General features: G+C 44.9%; 1 protein-coding gene across 8 annotated transcripts in view; it reads left to right on the top strand.

The window, feature by feature from the left end:
* The first annotated feature begins 3625 nt into the window (after window positions 1-3625).
* The window catches only part of LOC149349418 (uncharacterized), a 44175-nt gene continuing 26439 nt past the window's right edge, over window positions 3626-21361 (top strand). For all 8 annotated transcript variants that reach the window (XR_016290066.1, XR_016290069.1, XR_016290067.1 and 5 more), the window contains exons 1-6: window positions 3626-3987; window positions 4112-4246; window positions 4808-4972; window positions 5729-5849; window positions 12442-12572; window positions 20502-20563. Coding sequence is in view for 1 of the 8 variants with exons in the window: in XM_089578347.1 (XP_089434473.1) it covers window positions 3885-3987; window positions 4112-4246; window positions 4808-4972; window positions 5729-5849; window positions 12442-12572; window positions 20502-20563 (717 nt within the window). In the remaining 7 variants the exon portion in view is untranslated. The remainder of the gene's footprint in view (window positions 3988-4111; window positions 4247-4807; window positions 4973-5728; window positions 5850-12441; window positions 12573-20501; window positions 20564-21361) is intronic.

The raw sequence follows: 21361 nt of genomic DNA, 5'->3' as shown, positions 1-21361 counted from the left end.
CATCGCATTCACGGCAAAAAGAAAAACAAAGCACAATTCTGTAAGGAACGTGAATTACTCATTTTGTATGGGTCTTGAATTATATCAGTAATCTGTTCCACGCGTCGATTAGCGATGTCAGTGCACGGTAAATGACGGTGGCTTCTACCTGATGTAAACTTGCCTAACGACACGTTTGCTCCAGTTTTTGCCATTATATTAAACTTGAACTGAACTGATTACACTTTTTTAAAAATCCCGTAAAAGGCGTGCACTATGTGCATGTGGTGTGTGACAAAGATGTAGGTATGAGTAAACGCTGAAGTAATATTGATATCTGTGCTAGTTCCTGACGTGGCGTAGCTGACAAAGAGTGCAGGAAAACATGGTGGGCCATTGACACACAGCGCAAGCAATTTGTGGCATCACACCTCGCATCATTAAGATGTCAGTATTCAGTTCTTGAAGTCTGCCTTTGTCTGTAGCCTATCATTTGCCAGGTGTGTTTTTGCGGGCTGGTTGCCGGTCATGTTAATGTTCACATGAACCTCCTTGCAGTTCGTGAAGGTGGGCAAAAACTTCAAGTACTGTTCCCTTTCTCCAATTGCTTTCAGGCAGTTCACCTCCCCCTTGCCTAACTGCTGGGCTTTCATTTATGGCATGACACGGCCAATATGCCGGCCATCAGAAAACCAGCGCTTGTACTTTTCTGGGCACAGAGAGTACGCGCATTGAAGCACCAAGCACTGATGACGGGCTCATCTGTGAGCCTGATGGGCCCTACCCAGGAAGTAGGCATTATATTGGTGAGTATTATGTGCTGAAGGAATTCCTATTAGCACTGCATTTACAATGCATGTAATCGCACTGCAAGAATGTCGATGATGTCATTGATGTGTTTTGATGCCAAATTGGTTTTACTACCACTTAAGGGGACACTAAAGACAATGCTATCATTTTTCTTTTCTTTTTTGTGAGAAATCTGAGAGTTTGGTATTTTGTGGATTTGTTCCCGTTTGTCCGGCAGCGAAATGTGCATTTATCGCTAAGATAGTTGGATTCGAAGTTGATAAACTTTTTCCCGCCGCTGCGATTCAAACAAGGGACTCTCTGATGACGACATAGAAGCAGAGTGGCGTAAAGCGGCGGAAATGGAAACGAGGATTTCGTGACTGCTGCGGCGAGCGCTGAGCTCCCGCCTACAGAGCAGTCGAAAGGAAAACTACTGCCGGCCGGACGTTGAAGGCCTCTATCAGCCGTCGTCGCTTCGTGTACGTTTGCACCAACGTTACGATGGATCCCGTTTCCGATTACGACAAAGTTATCGCAAAGAACAGCGGCTTGCATTCAGTGACCTCAACCCCACACAGCGTGCGATGCTTTTGAGGGCTGAGGTGGCGGGTCTTGCGAGAAATTTGTCTAGCGCCGAGGAGACGGCAGCGTCGCTGTCACCACCAAGCCACCGTCACGTAGTACGACTGATGTGTAGCGACTGGTGCGTGCGGGCATATTTAAATTCTGTGATAATGGTCCTCGTAGGGCTGGTTATGCAGCCCAGCGCCTTGGTACGTTGACGAAGCGAACACGCCGAGCGGAGCGCTTGCTAACGTGGAGGCGCGTTTGGCTATACGCATCTCTTTTTCCATGTCGCAGTTGCGTGCCATTGCACGAACATCGTCCGAGGAGCACTTATAGAGGCACTTGGAGGTCCTGTGCTGCTCCTCCATTATGTCACCACCAAGCCACCGTCACGTAGTACGACTGATGTGTAGCGACTGGTGCGTGCGGGCATATTTAAATTCTGTGATAATGGTCCTCGTAGGGCTGGTTATGCAGCCCAGCGCCTTGGTACGTTGACGAAGCGAACACGCCGAGCGGAGCGCTTGCTAACGTGGAGGCGCGTTTGGCTATACGCATCTCTTTTTCCATGTCGCAGTTGCGTGCCATTGCACGAACATCGTCCGAGGAGCACTTATAGAGGCACTTGGAGGTCCTCTGCTGCTCCCCCATTGTAAATCAAAGCACATAACGAAACCATGCAGACACACAGGAGATATTAGAGAGAGTTTTAGTATTGCGGGCTTTGCGTAATTGCGTTCATAGCGGAATAGCGGGTCCAGAATGCGCATGTGCTGAACGCTAATGGGGAAATAGAGGTACGCACGCAATTTTGAGAAGTCTGAACGTGGCTTAACGTTGCGGCAGTTGCGGTTTTTGCGCCCTTAGCGTGAAAACATGGCGGCGTCCTTCCAAGCGAGGGCCGCCCGCTTCAGCCGATTCAGCAGTCCTTGCGATTCCGGTCGGCATGTTTACCGGCAACTACTGGAGTTGTTGCTTTCTGCTATGATCCACAATAAAGTTTAAGCTGCAATTCAGCTCAATTTCTGAGGTACGCTCTCGTTTCTGGAGCGCTCAAGCCTGACTGGACCTCAATCTGCACTGCTACCGTTTGCAACTGCCCGAAACGCGGCTGAAACGTAACACAAACGCCGGGAACGAAACAAAAATAGATTTGGAGCTTTGTCGTGGTGTTTTACGAACTTAAATGATGTAACACAAGAGTTTATATTAAATTTACAAAAGTTTTTTGAATCTTAGATGTCATGTGATGGAAAATCTCGAACGGTTTGTAATTAACGTTGCCTTGACTAGATGGCGTCACTGTTTTACGTTTCTTATTTTGCGCACGAAAATAAGCGCTGCTGTAATAATTGGCTTAAAAGGCTCGGAAATATTATACTTTGACAAGTTAGCGGCAGTTGCGACCATTTTAGAAGGACCTTTCGCCTCCATGTCAAGCAGATCGCGTTTAACGTTTTCAGAACGCTATACTAAAACTGTCTGTGGGGATAAGTTGCTTGTAGCACGCTAATGCTATACTAAAACTCTCTATTAACTCTATGACGCAGAACGCATAGCTGCGAAGCGCCCCAAAATACCGAAACTCAACTGGCCTCCTGTTGCGCCGTCAATTGCAGGTTTTCTTTGACTTAACATTCAGGTCGTCTTTTTTTCCGTCTTCCTCGTGTGATAAAAGTGCACTAGTGCATGGTTTCAAAACAAAACTTATATACTTCAATATCGATAAGCACGTAACCTTCATGCACGTTTGTCAGCCTCAGAGATCTGTCGATTCTTTTCTCCTATTTAATCACCACTATCTTGTACTTTAGAGATTGGCCTGTGGCGGGGATAGCTGTATTTTGGTTCTTGCTCTGTTATACCCTACAAGAGATTTGTTTCAGAAAGAATGGTGTTCTTGTGTTTTGGAGCTCGTGTTCTATCGATACAAGCAAACTTTAATTTCTCCTCAGTGTCCCTTTAAAAAGAGATAATCTGAGCTCTAGGCCTGTTCTTGCACACCCACTTGTCCATCCTAGTTATATTCTAGTACACTATATCCTAGTGCATAACAATGGTATTAACGCCACTTGGCAAACATCAGAAACAGAGAAGCAGGAAAAGACGTGAAAGAAGGGGCATTCCATGGCGAGAAGTAGGAAGAAGCGTAGGACAGGCTGCCTAGCCAGCCTGGCTTCAAGTGCGGGCGACGACAGCGCCTCCAGCGCCGCCGCTTAATTCTTTCTACCAAAACCGGTACAGCTCCCGCTCGCGCCACTATATAATATTCTAGTACACCGCAGAGAACCCACGCTCCTTGCGGCATCTTCCCTATCTTCCCTAGTGGGGACAGTATAGGGAAAAGGTCACAATGGGTGCAAGGCGTCGTACAGAATACGAAGCGGTCGGAGAGCAGGGCCGGATCAGTACGCTCACCTGCATCTTGACCTCTTGTGATGCAATGGGGCTACGTAAAGCCAGGCTTTGTTATGTATACGATCTGGCTTCTTTGTAGCCCATCATAAGAAAAATATTCCTTAGAATACGTTAACTATTTGTAACTAATGGCGATAAGCGTAACAAACCGCCTCTTGGCTAGTGTATTAGTCTTTTGGTCGCCCGTTGTGTCCAGCGTTCAAAACCGCACGGACTCGGCACCAACTGCAGGTGATTAACCTTTACCAACCTTATGACACCCGCTGGAGTGTTTGTTTAGTGAAAGGTCAATTTCTCAGCAGTGTCTGCGATATAGCAACCCGAGTGAATCTGATTTTGCGGAACTGTTTTTCAGATTATGGTAAACTTTGTAGCAAGTCTGAACAGTGCAGCTCGCTTGGCCCCGAGTTCTGGTGTCATCCGGACTACCACAACTGCACCTGCAAGGGTGCATTACTTTGGGTTGTCAGCCTACATCGCTGCAGTGAAGGTACTGTTTTTTTTTTTTAGGGGGTTGAGTGTCTTCGCTGGCATGGATATGGACGATCATCGTTCTGCTTGTGAACCTGCGAGTAGGCAAAGATAAATTTTTCTGAGATGCAAAATGATTGACCGTGCAGAAAATATGGTTGAGGCCTGTTTTAATATAATCTGCCTGTGGTCTCGTATACGTTGGATTGTTACTATAATCTATCTGTGGTCTCATACATACCTTAGATTATGTATTGTGTTTTATCTTTAGCCAGGACATAAGGGTGGGTCTTTTTAGGAATTTAATATTTTTGCCTTTATCTGTATCACTGTGTATGGTGATACTATCATTTAATGACTGCTGCTTGTGGAAGGCACTATTCCCAAGGGAATCCTGAGCTGGTACTGTTAAAATGTTTTTTTTTTAATTATGGCTTTTTATGCAATTGATTTCTTAAATTGGTATTAATTTTTTTATTGTGACAAGGTCTTCGAATCAGTGTTTTTTGCTGAAATGTTAATTCACACTGCAGCATGCATTTCCATAACAAACTGTGATGTGGTACTTGCTTGTATGCAGCTGTTGCACTGAAAGAAGAGTGTGAAGCTACGGAGCAGTGTACAGCCTATGATCGACACAGTTACTGTGGTGAATTTGGCCGTTCCCAGTTGCCACCCAGAATATGTCAGTGTCAGTTTGGCTTCAACATGAAGAACCTAAACAACCAGGCTCGATGCATTGAAGGTGAGAGTCCATCTTTCTGTCACTTCCATTGAAAACACAAATTTCATTGCTAGGCACAAGACTGTTTACTCACTATGGAACTCATTAAAATGCCCACAGACTCGCTTCCCTTGAGCTACACATTCCTATGATGCTTAACTGGAGGCCTGTGATAGTCCCTGCATGCCATAAAATAGATTCTAAATTTCAGATATGCATCTGTTTTATGCTTTGTGAATTAGTGTACAGTTATTTCTTTACTTTTTGTCGATAAATTATTTGATAGTTTGCATCTGCATTCGGTTAGGTTTGCACTGTACAGGTGTATCTGCATACCAGTCGGCTAGTTAGGTGCAGGAAAAAAGTGTAATGTGTGAAGTCAGCATCAGGTCACAATATATGTTTTCGATGGTCCTGTGTGAGAGCTAACATTCTGCTTTTGATAACATATCATAGACACCACATGTATAATTTTTATAATTTCTCCTTTCTCATAACTGATGAAAAAAATTTCTGGAAAATTTTTGCAATGTTTCATGGGAATGTACACAGCTGTTGTCACTCTGCAGAGCCTTGCGTGAAGCAGTCTCTTTATGTTGCCATTCTTTTTTAGTACACATTTTTGTGACAATAATGAGCCTCTGATCATTAAAGTAGAATAATTGTGTCTTCTTTGATAGTTTCTAATTTGTATTCATTTTGTTGTGACCCTGCACTTTGATGGCTACCAGCTTTGTGCTTAGGACTGACCACTGACAATTGTGGTCTCTCTCACAGTACCCAATGCATTCGGGACACCTCTCTTTGACAGCAGGGACACTGTTCCCATTGTGATGGGTTGCTTGGCAGCAGGCCTCGCACTTGTGGCTTGCTGTGCAGGTATAGTCCAGCTTCTCAGGTAAGGCTATGCTCATACTTCAGTGTTAACTAGCATCACTTTGTTCGCCTTGCAGTCGAGTGTTAGAACCACTAATTTTTGCAGCTGAATAAAGCAGGGTTCTTTATGCTTAGCCAGCCATATGACACCATGTGGAGTCTGTTTTTATCTTAATTTTTATGGTGTACTTTTGAATGTCCTCTTGTCTTGTGGAGACAAGCTGGCTTCTGGTGGTGTTTTGTCTTGATGACGCTATGACTGGCAGACTAAACCCAAAAGCACGGCACAGGCTCAAACAGAGGGAGGAAAAAGCTGATAATGGTGGTTTAGTGCTTCTTTATTGAACATTGAAACATTGAACATTTTGTTGCGGCAAACCTGAAGTACCGTGTGTGGCAACCTCCTGCACTTTGTTTTACCTCCTGCTGCATTTTTGTCCTGTGACTCGTCGTGATTTTGAAAAGTAAGAATGATATGTGGCGGTGTGACATGCGGCTGGTAGGGCAAAATACTCTTACTCCACCGTGCCTAAAATTAGTTCACACTCGATGAAAATTATAGCCAGAGGGTCTGAACACTGAGCTCCACACAGCTTCGACCGTGATTTTCAGTGCTACCACTTGATTTTACACTGCTCCTTGTTTTCGTCCAAGCATTCACCGAGGCTTCGAGAAGAACAAATGATACGTGGTGGAGTAATGTGGTTTTGCGGATGCGCTAGGTCCGCAGCCTCTGCAGCATTGCCTGCGATGCCATGACTGTCGGCTGACGCCGTCGGCTGGAGGGCCTCCTTTCAGGGGTATCTGCAGCTGCCTTCTTGAGTTGTATTCGACTGCAGCATCAGTGTGGCCAAACAAACCGAACAGTGGGCTGCTGATGTTGCCATTTATGAATGTGTCAAAGGAACGAGACTGATGGTGCAAGCTTGATGCACTTGATGAAGTTCAGAGGAACACTAGTTTAAATATGCTTGCAGTGCAGTAAAGCCTCGTTGACAAGTTTTTTAAATCTGGGAAAACATATAATACAAACTGCCTAAATTTTATAAATGAAACTGTTGAATGAGGTACACTCGCATTCATTGATAATTTCACTTCATAAACATGTTGATTAGCATTCTTGGCACAAGGTCTGAACAGCTGCTTATCAAGGGCTCACAGAATTCTATCCGCATTTTGTCTTAAGGAGGAATGAGCTTTGCAACACACTTGGTCCTTCGACGGCCATGGTGAAAGTAGCCAAAATGTTTGAAATTTTTTGGGTGCTCTGCCTCCTTGCAGTGCAGGAAAGCCATCACGGCACCCAACTGCCGCAGCATTCTTGCTTGTCATGCTCTGTTCCCCAGACCCAGCCCTCTCGTATGGAAGCGCGTCATTGTAGTTCTGAAATGCTTTGCCTCCCAAGTGCTTAGGCTCCGCGAAGAAGATGGTGCATTTCTCCTCTTCATGCTGTGTCTCTGCAGGAATGGCCCCCTCCTAGATTAGCGCACTAGTTGTTTTTTAGTGCGACGGCACTACTTAACGGGGTCAAACCCAACCAAGAATCTTGTGTGAAGCCTCGGAGTAACTCAGGCGTGTTCAGGTTAGTTCGGAGGGGCATCGTGCAAGCTGCAGCCAGTGGGAGGTAGCGCAGGTGAGTTCGACCAGAGCGTTGCGCCAGCTGCCCCCGAGTAGAGAGGGGATGTGAGGATGAAGAGCGAGAAGCATGGTTGCGTGCACATGCAGATGCCAGAAAGCAGAGGCGAAGAATGAACACATGCTTTCGCACGTTTACTTGGTTTAACTGTGTTAAAACCCTACCACTTTTTTTGTGTGCTTTGTCCCCTATTCACCAAAGCACTGCAGAGAAGCCACAGGGGTGGGTGGCTGCCGCTGCATTCCAGCTCATGTTGCATGCCCATATATTCAGTCCACTTGTATATTTGCACATGTGCGGTTTGTCGCTACACGTATATACGGCTAGAATTTTTGGAAGCTTTAAACCTAGTATCCGGGAAATTGTGTTATCCAAGAACATATTAACCACTCTGGGAGGATTGGCATGGCAGGGAAAGATGCGTGTGTGTTTTTCTTTCTTTTATCTGCGTCTTCCCTGCTGCACCATTCCTCCCAGAACATGTTGCACCAACTTGCCCAAACCTTTACACTGCGTATTAACTGAGTGAGAAATAATACAACTCTATAGGTCATTCTAATGCCTGCAACTTTGGCCTTATGAACCGGGAACGTATCAGCGAGGTTTTACTTTAACCTTTTTTGTAGGCATCCACGAATATTCGAGCAGTATTCGATATTTGGTGATGATGATGATGGATTTTTATGGTGCAAGGGCACCTGTGGCCAAAGAGTACCATGGCACAGGGTGTTTTCAAGTACTCAAGGCGGGGTCGAAGACCCATTTCCCAAGCATTGCACCCTGAATAAGCCGAGCACCAGGCCAGCGGAAGAGAGCTGGTACCCACTGTAGCACCGGTGGGTACCCGGCGGCACTGGGGATTGAACCCTGCACCTCCCTCATGCGAGGTGGATGCTCAACCACTTGGCCACCGCTGTGGATATTCGAAATCTCAAAGTATTCTTCTCGATCAAATGAAGTTTTGGAACTCTTGCTGCGTGTGGTTTTGGTTCAGTGTACCTCCTCTGGGATGGTGCTGCGGTGTGCGCAAAACCGAAGCCCCAACTCTGCGCCGTGTACCTGCGCTCCCACATGTATGATGGAGCCGGTCTGCACATGGACGCTAGCAGGCGGAAGTGCAGCACCCAGATCATACCTGTCACATGCCTGCAGGTGCGCTATCCGTGACATAACCGGCATGGCGACGTGCATCAATAGAGAACAGTGGCATAAATCATGGAGGGGGCAGCGGGCTCCTGAGCCCCCTTTGCATAAGGGGAACACAGCATGCGAGCTGTCCCCCCAAGATTCGTCCTGTGACTACTCAGTCGGCATCTAATGATGTGAGTAGCACAATCAACATGGAGAAATCGCGAGCCTCTTCTTCCCCAGAATGGCTCAGCAGATGCAGGTGTTCGAAAAACAGTGCTGTCACGATTACAGTCTGCCAAGAAACAAAGGACACGCCATGGCTACGTGTGATTGTATTTAATTTAACTTCAGCCTGCTGCTTGTCTGGCATTGAGTCAATCTGTGATTAAGACAGAGACGTTAAAGGGTAGTCCTGCGCATTCGAGGGTCGGTACCATGAAACCCCCGAGGCTTTGTTGGGGGTCTTTCTCTTGTTTGGTCCTGGTGAACCTTTTAACAGTGATTGAGACAGGCGCTGACAGGTGTGACTCTCGCCTTGGCAGCATGCGTAAAACTACTTCATCTCAGCTGCCCATCTTTATTAAAAAAAAAGATGAGTAAAACACATCCAGCAGTGTCCTCCACTGCCACTTTGAGTTTCTTAAAACTGCCAGTCCGATTAAAAAATTGTGAATGTCCCTTCAACCATTTCGGGCCCAAGCCTTCTATGAGCTAAAAATAAAGGAATATGGAGGCTGTGAATGTAGAGCGAGAAATTGATGCTGGTAAAACGCTGTAGAAATATCACAGCGGCTGAACTGGAATGTTTAACTGGCACAACGCAGGCTTTAGATCTGAGGAAAGCTACAAAACATATCTTTACACTCAGAGCTAGAGGTCTGCACAGGCCAGCATCTAGACTGGGCACGGCCCTACTCGCTGCCACTTCCGTCCGGACCCAATTGCGGCCCGCTATCATTTTTTAATGACTGGCCCGGCCAGGCCCAGTGCTCATTCTGTTGGGTCCGTGTAGATCCGTTTGCTTTTCATCACAAAACTTTGCTCTTGATAAAAGGAGAAAAACAAGCAGTAAATGAACTTCTGTGTAGCATGTCGGTAAAAAAAGTTCCAGGAAGCGACAAGCGCAACTGTAGGTTCATACCAGCAATGAGTGCTTACTCAAGCTGGGCACGACCGAAAAAACTGGGTTACAAGAAGAAAAGTGCCTCGTGAAGGAACACTTTAGGAGAGAAATTTCTAAAAATAGTGGCCTTAGCTGAAGTGCAGCCTGTTCCAGTCTTAAGTGCACTAGAATGCTTAGCGTCTAAGTGCACTATGAGCGCATTGTTGCGGTCTTAGGGTTTGATTCAGCTAGTGGGTCAGGGGAGCAGCCAATAAACAGGTGTTCTTGCTTTGAGGTGCACACAGCTTTAATTGCATGGTGAGTAGATTGCGTGTGGTGGTGAAAAACATGGCATCACATCGTTTCAAATAAGGAGAGAGCTCCCCTTCAAGCAGGGCTGGCAGTTTCACAAAGTCCAAACCCTCCCCAGATGCAAAGGGAGGGATTCACAACCCGAAGGACCACATCCGCATGGGTTACACAAGGGATGTCCGCAAACAGTGTTTAGACGTCCTAAAGTGACTCAGGCTATGAGGGACGCTGTAGTGAAGGGCTCCGGATTATTTCGACCACCTGGGGTTCTTTAACGTGCACTGACATTGCGCAGTATACGGGCCTCAAGCATTTCGCCTCCATCGAAATGTGACTGCCACGGCTGGGATCGAACCCGTATCTTTCGGATCAGCAGTCAAATACCATGCAGCGGCTTCGTTAAACAATGCTGCACACCAAATAACTGTGTGCATGAGGCACTATGCAGGGTTTGTAGCTGGATGGTAATGGCCTTTCACATGAGGACACTTTGGAGCCTTCTCTCATTGACTGTCCTGTTTGCTGGCCTGTATCGCACCCTCTGTCAGCTAGGCTTCTGCTGATGGCGGTGGCTTTACTGGCACTTTGGGCTACACCCACATCTGGGTGTAGCACATCTGGGTGTAGCACATCTGGGTGTAGCACATCTGGGTGTAGAACATCTGGGTGTAGTCCTACCCATACCCCATTGGGTATGGGTAGGACAGTTGCTGCTGGCCAAGTAATGGCTTGGGTGCAGTTACTACATGAAGAATACCCCGGTCTAAAGTCTGTCGAGGACGTGGCCGAAATACTCCAGAACACGCACGAATCAACCTGCCAGTATTTGAAGGAGGTGGAGGCCATCATTAGGATTATACTGGTGATGCCAATTCCCTTGTGCGATGCAGAATGATCTTTCAGTGCCCTGAGAAGGCTGATGAGGTGGCTTCTGAGTATGATGGAGGAGGAACACCTGTGTAGTATGGTGATGGCGCATGTCCATCAAGACATTATAGACGATATTAACTTGACTGAACTGGCGAAAAAATTTGTCAGTGCTTGCCACAGCCATGCTTTAGATCTTGGACCCCTGAAAAGTTATGAATTATGGAAAAGTTACCCAAAGCCTTATGCAGTGTGTTTGTGACTATGTGAATGCCTTCTCGTTCCAGTGTTACTGTCAGCACTTATGCTTTATGTGATCTTTGTTTTTACTTTTAGGGCTGACTGGATATGTATATAAATTTTCGCTAGCTACATTTTATGTTGCAATGAAGTTGATGATGGTAACTCTGTCACTGGGGTATAGTCTGTCTTCTACTTAAACTATCCCATACGAATATTATGGCATCATCATGTAATAAAACAAAGTGCGTTAGAGCATTGCAATCAGTCAATGCTGTAACTCTCTTTTTTTAATGTACTGCATCTTATCAATAAAAATAAAAAATTGCACATATTCTAAATGGATGCCACGACAAGTTATAGTACCCCCCTGAAATTTGCGTGAATTTATGCGAGTGATAAAGAGATTTAGCATAGCGCAATCTGCTTCTGTACATCGCCAGTGTGCACGTGCTGACTGGTGCGATGGGGCAGGCGTGCAAACTGTGCAGACTGCTGGCCAGCGCCATGCGTGTGCACAGTGGCTCCCGGTGGAAGCGGATCGTGCTATGCTAAATCTTCCTAATCGGAGGATGTGCGGCTCCCCTGACTTCTGCAGGGTGAGGGTGAGCTGATTGCAGTCGCTGCAGCCTCTTTTCTCCACGTGCTGCCGGCTGCACTACAAGTACTGGCTCCTTGCAGTGCTTTAGCTTCTGCTGTGCTATCATTTCTATGCTGTTGCATGTTACAAAAAAATCTTACACTTGGAATGTGAACATTAACAGTGCTAGCAAAAACAAAGGCTGCCAATTTCGCCTTTGGGGTTGATATAGGCCGGCTGTTATTGGCTCCCTGTTCCTAATGTCATTGTAGGATTTACAGCAAGGCTGTGGATCATGTAAAACACTGTTGTGGCACTAACACTGACATCATGTTGCACTCATGGTTTGTTGCTGCTGGAACTCATGCCAAGTAATACATTTGAGCAATGGCGTGTGCAGTTCCGATTTTTACTGGCTGCTGCAGTTCATCATCTAATGTACCAGTGCAGGCATATTACATAACAACATTCTAGTTAACATTATTGTGGTTGAGCTGGTAACAAGAGCAAGGTAAACTTGCTTGGGAAATTTGCATTGCTAACTTTGGCAGCAGAAGTTGAGCAAGCCCTTAAGTGTGCTGTTTTTATTGTACAAAAACGTTGCTGGGGCTGTGGTGCACTTGAGCTTTGTAGTTATTTTGTAGCCTCTCTCTGTTGCTCATGGCCATTAATTACGGCATTTTTAGGGGTAGGGCTGTAGTCATAAGCCTTTTCTAAATGATGCATTTTTTTCTCTCTGCACCCAGAATTAAGCAGCGTTCCGGCCCCTTCCGGACAGGCGAGCCACAGGACCCACGGGAGTCGGTGGTGCTCAACCTGAATCATATGCTCCAGCCGTATGCAGATATCATTCCTTTCCGGGTGCCCACATGCAATGGTGAGTACTCACGGTTTGTTTGTTATGTCATTCCACCAGTCACATTGTGGTGTGCCTTGGGGTTCGGCTAATGCTTGAATGTGTGGAACACGTAAGCATACCACTCTTGCTATAACCCCCAGTTTCTTACTTGTGCACCAATTTATTGGTGCACAAGTCAGACATTGTGCAAAGAAAAAAAGGAAGAAGCATTCATAGCACAAGATGCCTCGTGTGTTAACCACAAGTTGACTCTATCCATTTGCTCCTCATGTTTTGCGTATTTTATCATGGCGGCTCAGTGGCTTTGGCATTTAGCTGCTGATGCCAGAGTCATGGTGGTAACATTTCGATGGAGGTGAAACATAAAATGCCCATGAGCTGTCTGATGTCGGTGCATATTAAAGAGCCCCAGGTGGTTGAAATCAGTTTGAAGCCTGCTACTGTGGCGTTCCTCATAGCGACATGCAGCTTTGGGCTTGGGATGTTACAGCCTACATTCCATCAGTATAATGAATTTCCAGCCAGCCTTCTTGATTGTGGCATCATCTGCATAATTTGCTTATTTATGTGCAACTATAATAAAGTAAAATGTGAATAAATAAAATATAATGTTACTTACCAGCTTCATTGGGAAGCTGTTTCTAGTTTCTGATCTGATAGCCAAATGTAAAGGCCACAATGTATGAAAAAAGGGGTTATGCTCCAGGGTTTCATCACACACATCTGCGATAGTGTGTGATTCGTGGGTGTGTGCTGCACTCTGTACTTCGTCCCTTTGCCAAAACTTGGGCTGGCAAGATCACTGCTCCTGGATCCTGTGTCAAGCTTGTCTGCAAAGAATATTTGCTCATGTTAATAGCTGTGCACCTAACACGCTGTGGCAACTAGTTGTTTTGGCTGTTATGATATGTTAGGAGCAACAGTCTTTCAGAATAGTTTGTTGTGAGTGAAACGTAAGTAAGTGCATAGCGTTTGAATGGTTTCTGATGAGTGTGTAGTACCAGAATTAAGCCAGCATATTTAATTTATTTATTTGTGTATTTATTTATTGGTACCGTCAGTGTGGAGCGTTGCAGAGGGGGAGTGGGTGAAGTACAAAGTAATTTACATGTGCAGCTATAAAACTAAAACATTGAAATAGCAGCTGTTACGGTGCCTCAGTGGTTATGGGGCTCGGCTGCTGCCCCGAAAGATGCGGGTTCAATCATGGCCGCGGTGGTTGCATTTCGAGGGAGATGAAATGCTTGAGGCCAGTGTTTTGTGCGATGTCAGTGCAAAGAACCCCAGGTGGTTGAAATTACCCAGATCCCTTCACTAGTACGGTATCCCTCATAGTCTGAGTGGCTTTGGGACGTTGAACCAAACCATGCGAACCATAAACTACAGACCTAGAAATAACATATGGTCTATGTTATACAAAAATAACTGCACTTGTGTTACCGTACTTTCACGAATTTAACACGCACCTTTTTACTGAAAAAATAAACCATAAAGTAGCATACATGTTAGAATCGGATACGAAACTAAAAGGGCGCAAATGTTGTCACACCCATCATCATTGTGATTTCAAGGTGGTACCGAAGCTGTTCGCTTGTGTCAGCCAACGTTTTTTGATAACGACAGTGGGAAAACTTGCTCCGGAGATGTGGCCCCATTCTGTCGCCGCTTTAATCTCAAAAAGACGCGAGTGCCATCTCTAGGGTGGTGACAGTACTGCATTAGTTTTCTTCTTTTATCTTTGTTCATGTGGTCAGTTTGCTGCATAACTGGTCTACATTGGCTAGCACTTCGCATTTCCTGCGCCGGGTGTGGCTGCTTCTACCCACATGTCGCTATTGATGTTCACTGGTTGGATTTTGTCTGCATATTGCAAAGTTCGCGTGTGCTCTGCACCTGGGGTACGAGAGGGCAGGATGCTCGGGGTTGAGTTTCTGGGCGTAGATCTCACCCAAAACTGAAAGCCCTTCTTTCCGTGGTTTCACGCGGTAAAATCGAAGAGAGACGACGTGCCGCTTGCCCCCTTGTAGTTTGGCTTGATAAAATTCTTCACGTGTGTAATATGCAGCTGTGCAAAGTAGTTTGCAGATCGGCTTCATCAGCCGTGTGCACGCCGCATCTCTGCTGACTGTTGATGCTTACCTTCCTTTTCTCACTGGTGATGTGCTGTGCAACACTCTTGCACGTCGCTTAGAACACCTCTAAGCTGCCTCTGAAGTCGCAGTAACGGCACTTGTGAAGTGCAGGCCTCTTAGTGCTCACCTTGCAGCATCGTCTGCAGCAGAAAGGCAACATATTAGGGGATTTTCCCTTGCCTTCTTTTAACAGCTGTGTTAAGGAATAAAAGATTGACTGATTGACATTCTCAGAAGTAATTGAAATGCCTACTGAATTTTGCAGCCTCGGCCCGGGTGCAAACTCCCATTTACTTCGTAAGATCACCTCGTTAAGTACGAAATCTGATGTTAGAAGCCACCAAAACCAGCTTCTAGGAGGCTGAAGAAACTCACTGGCCCCGGCATGCATTAAAATACGGTTAAAGAAGCCCGAACAATGAGCTTTTAAGCTTCCATGATGGAACGTAGCATTCTGTCGCTATATTGGCTCCCTAAAAGTTTTCCCAGCCAGGAAGTCACAACAAGACAAGCAGCTGTTTGCTGGCACGTCTTTAAAGTGCTGGCTAAAGTTATGGTTATAAATGCTACTAAGCCGTCTTGTTTCAATAATTCAAAAGAGATCAAGGCAAAAACTCATTTCTTAAATACGTTTTTGTACGCACTCGAGCCGCCGTCTGCTGATGTTCCTCAAGCTGGAAGTAGCAGACGATGCGGCCATCCTGAAGTGACTCGACGTGTGTTTGAACAAACCTGTAAACGATCAGGTTTGTGTGCTCCACAATGAGTGTCTTGGTTCACAGCTGTTCGTACCAAACAATAGGCTAAAGCGTGCACCTTTTAAGAAGCTCACTGAATGGGAATTCGAGGTATGGGCTGCAATCCCATTGGCCGTGGTGGAATGTTTGTTTAAAAAGTGTGGCATCGCAAATGCGCTGGATGGCACTGATGACGATATGTTGTGGTCAGTTGAAATTAAGTAAAGGGAAGGTGAAATGGTTTTTTGAGTATTCAAGGTTATGCAAGAACTCTAATGTATGAAACTTCTAGATAAAGTATGCGAAGTTGTTTTGCACTAGCATTTAAAATAGTGACGTAATCGCCGATTAAAACTGCGACTATGTTCAGGCTTCTCCTCACTGCGCTGAAGAAATGCAGGGAAACTCGTGATATCATTATTGCCCAAACTTCAGATGACCGCTGCCTTCTCCCACATGCTGCCGTGCATCGTCTGATGCAGCCAAACAATGCTTCGTGGGCTTCACTTTCGGCAGCATTGATTTTCTTTCTTGAAACAACCGTTTCTCTGCTGGAAACGTAACTCCACCATATGTGACGTCATTATTGCCGCACCTGCCCAGCGCTGTGCACTGCAGAGGAGCCTAAGCACTGTCGTGGCTTTATTCGGCAATTAATCCTCCATTTCAAACGCTAGCACAAAAATACTTCCTATGCTTTATCTGCACGCTTTACGCATCCAATCGCTTTAAACTCGTCGAGTTCTAAAACCTCTTCACTTGCCCTTTATGTGACAAGGAGGTGTTAGAGAGTGACGAGGAGCAAAGTTCCAGGAATAAATCGCCCGTTCCTCTTGCACAAGTTTTTCATTTTTCTCGATCACAAATGATTTGTGCGTGTTTATTTGGGGGTGTAAGTTTTTTCTTCTTTACTATGAAAATCGGATACGCGTTAGAATCGGGCAAGTACGGTATATAATAGTTTGTGTAATGTACGATGGTATTAAAAACATTTCACAATGAAGTTTTGTAATTGTGCAACGACATAGGATTATATAAGCAGGAACATAGACAATATTATACAATAGATAGTTCAGTTAGTGAACGTTGTGTTACATTGCACACAGCGGACTGAAATAATAATTTGTTGATTGTCATAACTGAAGAGGAAAGGCAGTTTCATTCTTTCAATGTGCAGGGAACGAATGAGTCAGATAATGTTTTAGTGTGGCATGGAATTAGACCAACTTTGTATATGTTGTCTTAGCGCGATGGTACATATGCATGTGGGCTAAGCAATTTGTCTTGTAGACTATAGTAGTGAAATACATTGTGAAATAAGCATTATTGTGCAAGCTTCCGATGTGATACAAGTGAGGATAACTTGTTCGAGTTTTATTTCATCATAGATAAGCTGGATGATAATTAGAGAGGATGAAAGGAACAGTATTGTTTTTTAATCATTTCTTTATACAGATTGTTAATGCTGGGATTCCAAATTGACGATGCATATCGAGCTGCGAGGGGACGATGAGTGAGTTTTGGATAACTAAAATATTTTTTGTGCTACAGGACCATACTGGTCATTCATGAGTAAATTATTTACTTGAGTTGGAGGGACGATGAATGTGGGTAGGATTTAGTGAACTCTATTAGGCTCTCTCTAGCACGACGTGTGGCCGGTGAATAATCCTTAGTTGTGTAAATCTCAATTTTTTTTAGTTTATCTTTCGCCTGCAGCACTTTTTCTTTCGTTTTGAAGCTGGAGAATTTTGCACCTATAGGACAGTTTCTAAAGGGCAAGTGCTGTCCTATTATTTGCACACATCCTATATCAGCTGAAGATAGCTGGCTCTCGAGGCAGGTCGATAACAAATTCAGCACTTTTTCTTCCATCTGTGCCCATGTTTTTTTGGCATTAGGGATTCTATAAAATTAATATTTTATCACGCTAGTGCCTATCCTGAAGTTAATTTATACGTGACTGTTATAACTTGTTTTGTTTAAGAAGGTTCTCTGTCATGTGTTTTGTATTTTTTTTTTAACATTGTCTATGTTTTCTACCATGCTTTCTACATCGTAAGCCCACTGCTGATATACTTCCTGGAACAGATTCTATTTTTTGCTGGCTGTGATGGATTTTATGATTTTGTTTTTCAGCTCCGTGCTACTGGTTGATGTTGCAGATGACTGGCTCTGTAGCTCTCAAAGAACGCGCAGTAGTTAATATTTTGCTTTGTTGGTGACAGCAAATTTTCTTCTGCAGTGTTGTCCTTGTTCGATACGGCCTTTCCAGAGGTGTCATCGGGCTTTGTTTGCTGTCTTGGCTGCCATGAAAGCATGTCGTGGGGCCAAGGTTTTCTTCAACATCCCCCGACAATAATAACATGGGAATATTGGTGGGGCACTCGGTTAAGATATTGAAAAACACCCATTAATTATTACAGGTATTATTATTGTATTATTGTTATTATTATTATTACTATTATTTCAATTATTTTTACGTGGTTGTCACAGTGCTGCCCATGTGCCCACCCTGCTTTAAGACAGGTAAAAATAATTTAGTTTAGCTGTTTGATGCCATATAGAATGGTAAGCTGCTTCACTAGACTCCCATTAATTCAAAATTCAAGAGACCAGAGATTTCAATTTGATTTACCATAAGTTTGAATGATGTGAAATACGCCTAAATATGATCCAGGACTAAATAGGATTTGCTTTGTGGATATGATATCTATGCGTACAAAAAGTATTTTGGAACCTTCCCTCTATGCAAACGTAATATAAGCATTACCACAGCATAAAATATCAGTGAAAGGCATTGATTTGTTTATTCAGGCAGCAGTGTCTGGTCGTGCAGTTGAAAAGGAAAGTTATGAGTAGTGCGCTGTTTTTTAATAGAGTAAAACAGCACTAATTGGAACTTCCAGTGACTGTAAAAATGTCCAAGTTACCCAAAAATCAAATTATCAAATGGCCTCTGAAGACACCGCAGAAAATTGTCACACATCATAATAAATTTAATTGGTGTAAAAATGGTCTTTTGCTTTCAAGTGAAAACTGCACTGCAACGAGGACTACGTCAGTGCACTGGTTGGAGGGTTGGGAGTAGAACTTCGCCAAAATGATCTGATTCACGATCTAATGCAGCAGTGGTGTAGTCTTTCACAAGCAGTGGCATTCATGTGTGGAGGCTTGAGCTGAAAAAAAGTTCATGATGAGCAGGAACTGTGCAGATGGAAGCGAGGAGAACACACCTTGACGCCAGAACAGTGAGAGGTCATCAAAAAAAGAAGACCAACGATGCATCAGCCAGCTTGTGCAATGATGTGCAGTTGAACTTATAGGTCGCTGATGGCCACTACTGCTGTGGGCTGTTTGCGAAGCTCAGGAAGCAGCACTATGTGGTGGTGAGGGGGGCCTTGTGATTGTTGTCATGCCTGTCCTTGTGCGCACGCTAAGGCTTGCTAGGTACAGTGCAGTCCAGGCTTAAGGAGAGATATTTCAACGATCACTTGCTGTCTCAGGTAGGACTGGTGGATATTCAGCTGTTGTGGTGCCGTTAACCTGACACATCCGATCTTGGCCACCGCCCTTTCGTGCACCGGATGTGTCGGAGGAAGCGAAAGCATGGCACAAACCAAAGTTGCTTTGAAATTAATCGAAAATATAGCTGGCCAAAATTTTGAAATTTATTTGCATTAACCAGAAGTGCAAATTATCTGAGTTTGAATTATCATAAGCCTACAAATAATTGTTGCCCATGTAAGAGTTGATGAAAGTAGCCTAGCAGCAGGGGAGGATTTATGAGCGGCTCTTGAAGGGGGTGTTTAGGGGGTGGTCCTATTTATGCAATGCATTTCTGGGACTTTCTGCATGGAAAAAAATGGGGTTCCCTAGGTTTAATCCACACTTTCCGCTTTGCGGTGGTGGCTGCACACTCCTCTTAAATTTGCCACTGCTTAGCAGCAAGGTGCAAAGCACCAGTTGCCTCACGGTTATCAGTAAATACTTTCTTTGAGGAGGGTATGCTTAACCATATGGCTTTTCGGCATAAGTTCAAGTTGATTTCCTTGGTTGAGTGTGCTCTTGTGCAAGAGGGAGCTAACCTTTCTTCTGTAAAAGGGGACGTTTATACCTTGGAAGCAGTAATTCAGATTTCAAAATTCAATCTGAGGTATCTGTAGTTAAATTTTGAATTTCTGCGTTTTTGCTCCTTTCTTCTCTCGTCACTTTTGCACACTGAAATATCGGCACTCCTTCGCCGCCCCTACCCACGCGGCTCCTCCGCTGTCTGCCGATGCACGGCACTGGGAGAATGGGGGAGCACAGCTTCTGGGCGTGGTGACGTCAGAAAGGGCATGGCGAACCAATGATAGCCCTCTGCTGCTGACTTAACAAGCTCTGCATCACGCCTTCAGCTCGGATTCGGGCGAAAGCTCGGCACCACTGGTCGCCCCGAGACGTAGAAGTGCAAATTTTTAAAAATATATTGTAAATCATCGGCTCGCTCTTGAGGTCTTGAAGCCTATACCCTACATAATGAAAGCCAACCCCAACCACCCTTTCCAGGGACCCTTTAAGAGAAGAAGCTGAGATATAGTTGTCGGGTTCAGGTACGGTGTATACACCTTTGACAGCTGCTCTGGTCTAGTTAGCCCGGTCTTGCTAGTGGTTGGACTGATGGTGTCCATACTAATGCCACTTCTTGAGGGACTGGCCACTTCGTCTTGCTGTCAAAACATACAACAGAGGTTTAGATGTGGCAAAGTATTTGAAAATCGGCACGCGTTTTGGTGGAAAGAACCCACGAGATACAAATTGCGGCACCAATAGGAGCAAAGGTGGCAACCAGAGACCCATTTTATGCAGGGTGGCAGTGAATTGTCTACTGTGTGCTTGTTGATTCCTGTGCACTGTATGCTTCTGAGCCATGATTGTCCTCTGCCTTTGTAAAATTATGTGTGAAGTGGGTATCTTGTTTGCACCATTAGCGTTAGTATTAGCTTGCATGATTGAGTAGTTCTTGCTGCATCTGCCCCAAGGTGAGGCACATTTTGGGCTAATAATTACATAAGCAACATTCCTTTGATCCCCAGGAACATCCCCTGCCGTCCCTTATGCCAGTGGTTACTATCAGACCAACACAGGTATTGTTGAGGTGAGAACCTGTCAACATCTCTTCACTCACTTTGCAATGCATGCAGTACAGAACGTGCTCACCTGTGTTCCTGGCTGTATTTGTATCCACCTGTAAATGTCTGCTTACAGTGTCCTGTGTTGCATAAATTGTCATGAAAAGAGAAAATTTTTTCTGTAAATTAGGTTAACACTGGTGTTAGGTTGCATAGTTCTGCTTTGTTTGCCATTTAATGTGCAGTCTTTCTTTTTTTGTTTCACCTCACAAGATGAACTTTTCAGTGTCTTTCTGTGCAGCATGACTAGTTTGTAAAAAATCGCATTTTTCACGTGGTTCTATCAAGTTCTGTCATGCTGAAGTATGGTACGTTTGAGAACTGTGGTATCTCTTGAGCTGTCTATGTAGTCAGTACTGTAGAATTTTTTTGGGTAACAGAGCAGTATGTATTCTGAGCTACGGAGTATTTTCCTGAGCAGTACGTGTTGCCGGGCTTGTTGGTTAATACTTAAGGAAAGAACAGGAGTGGAAAACAGAGACATGGACTTAGTCCCATCTTCTCACTGCCTCCGTGTCTGTGCTTTGCTTTGCTTTGTGCTCCTGTTTTTTTCTCAAGCATGTTGCAGGAGAGTCAGGTGGGAGATGGGATTGGCAAGTTTGCTGGTATAAGGTAACCAGAGCTGGCACAGGACAGGGCTAATTGGAGATCACATTAGGAGAGTGGCCGCCGCAGTGGCTCAGTGGCTATGGCGCTCGGCTGCTGGCCCAAAAGGCGCGGATGCAATCCTGGCCGCGGCGGTCGAATTTCGATGGAGGCGAAAT

Source organism: Amblyomma mixtum, chromosome 3, assembly GCF_055824585.1.
Source record: "Amblyomma mixtum isolate Tamu chromosome 3, ASM5582458v1, whole genome shotgun sequence".
NCBI classification, from domain to species: Eukaryota; Metazoa; Arthropoda; class Arachnida; order Ixodida; family Ixodidae; genus Amblyomma; species Amblyomma mixtum.
Note: the sequence above shows the minus strand (reverse complement) of the source record. Positions and strands in the feature narration are given on the sequence as shown.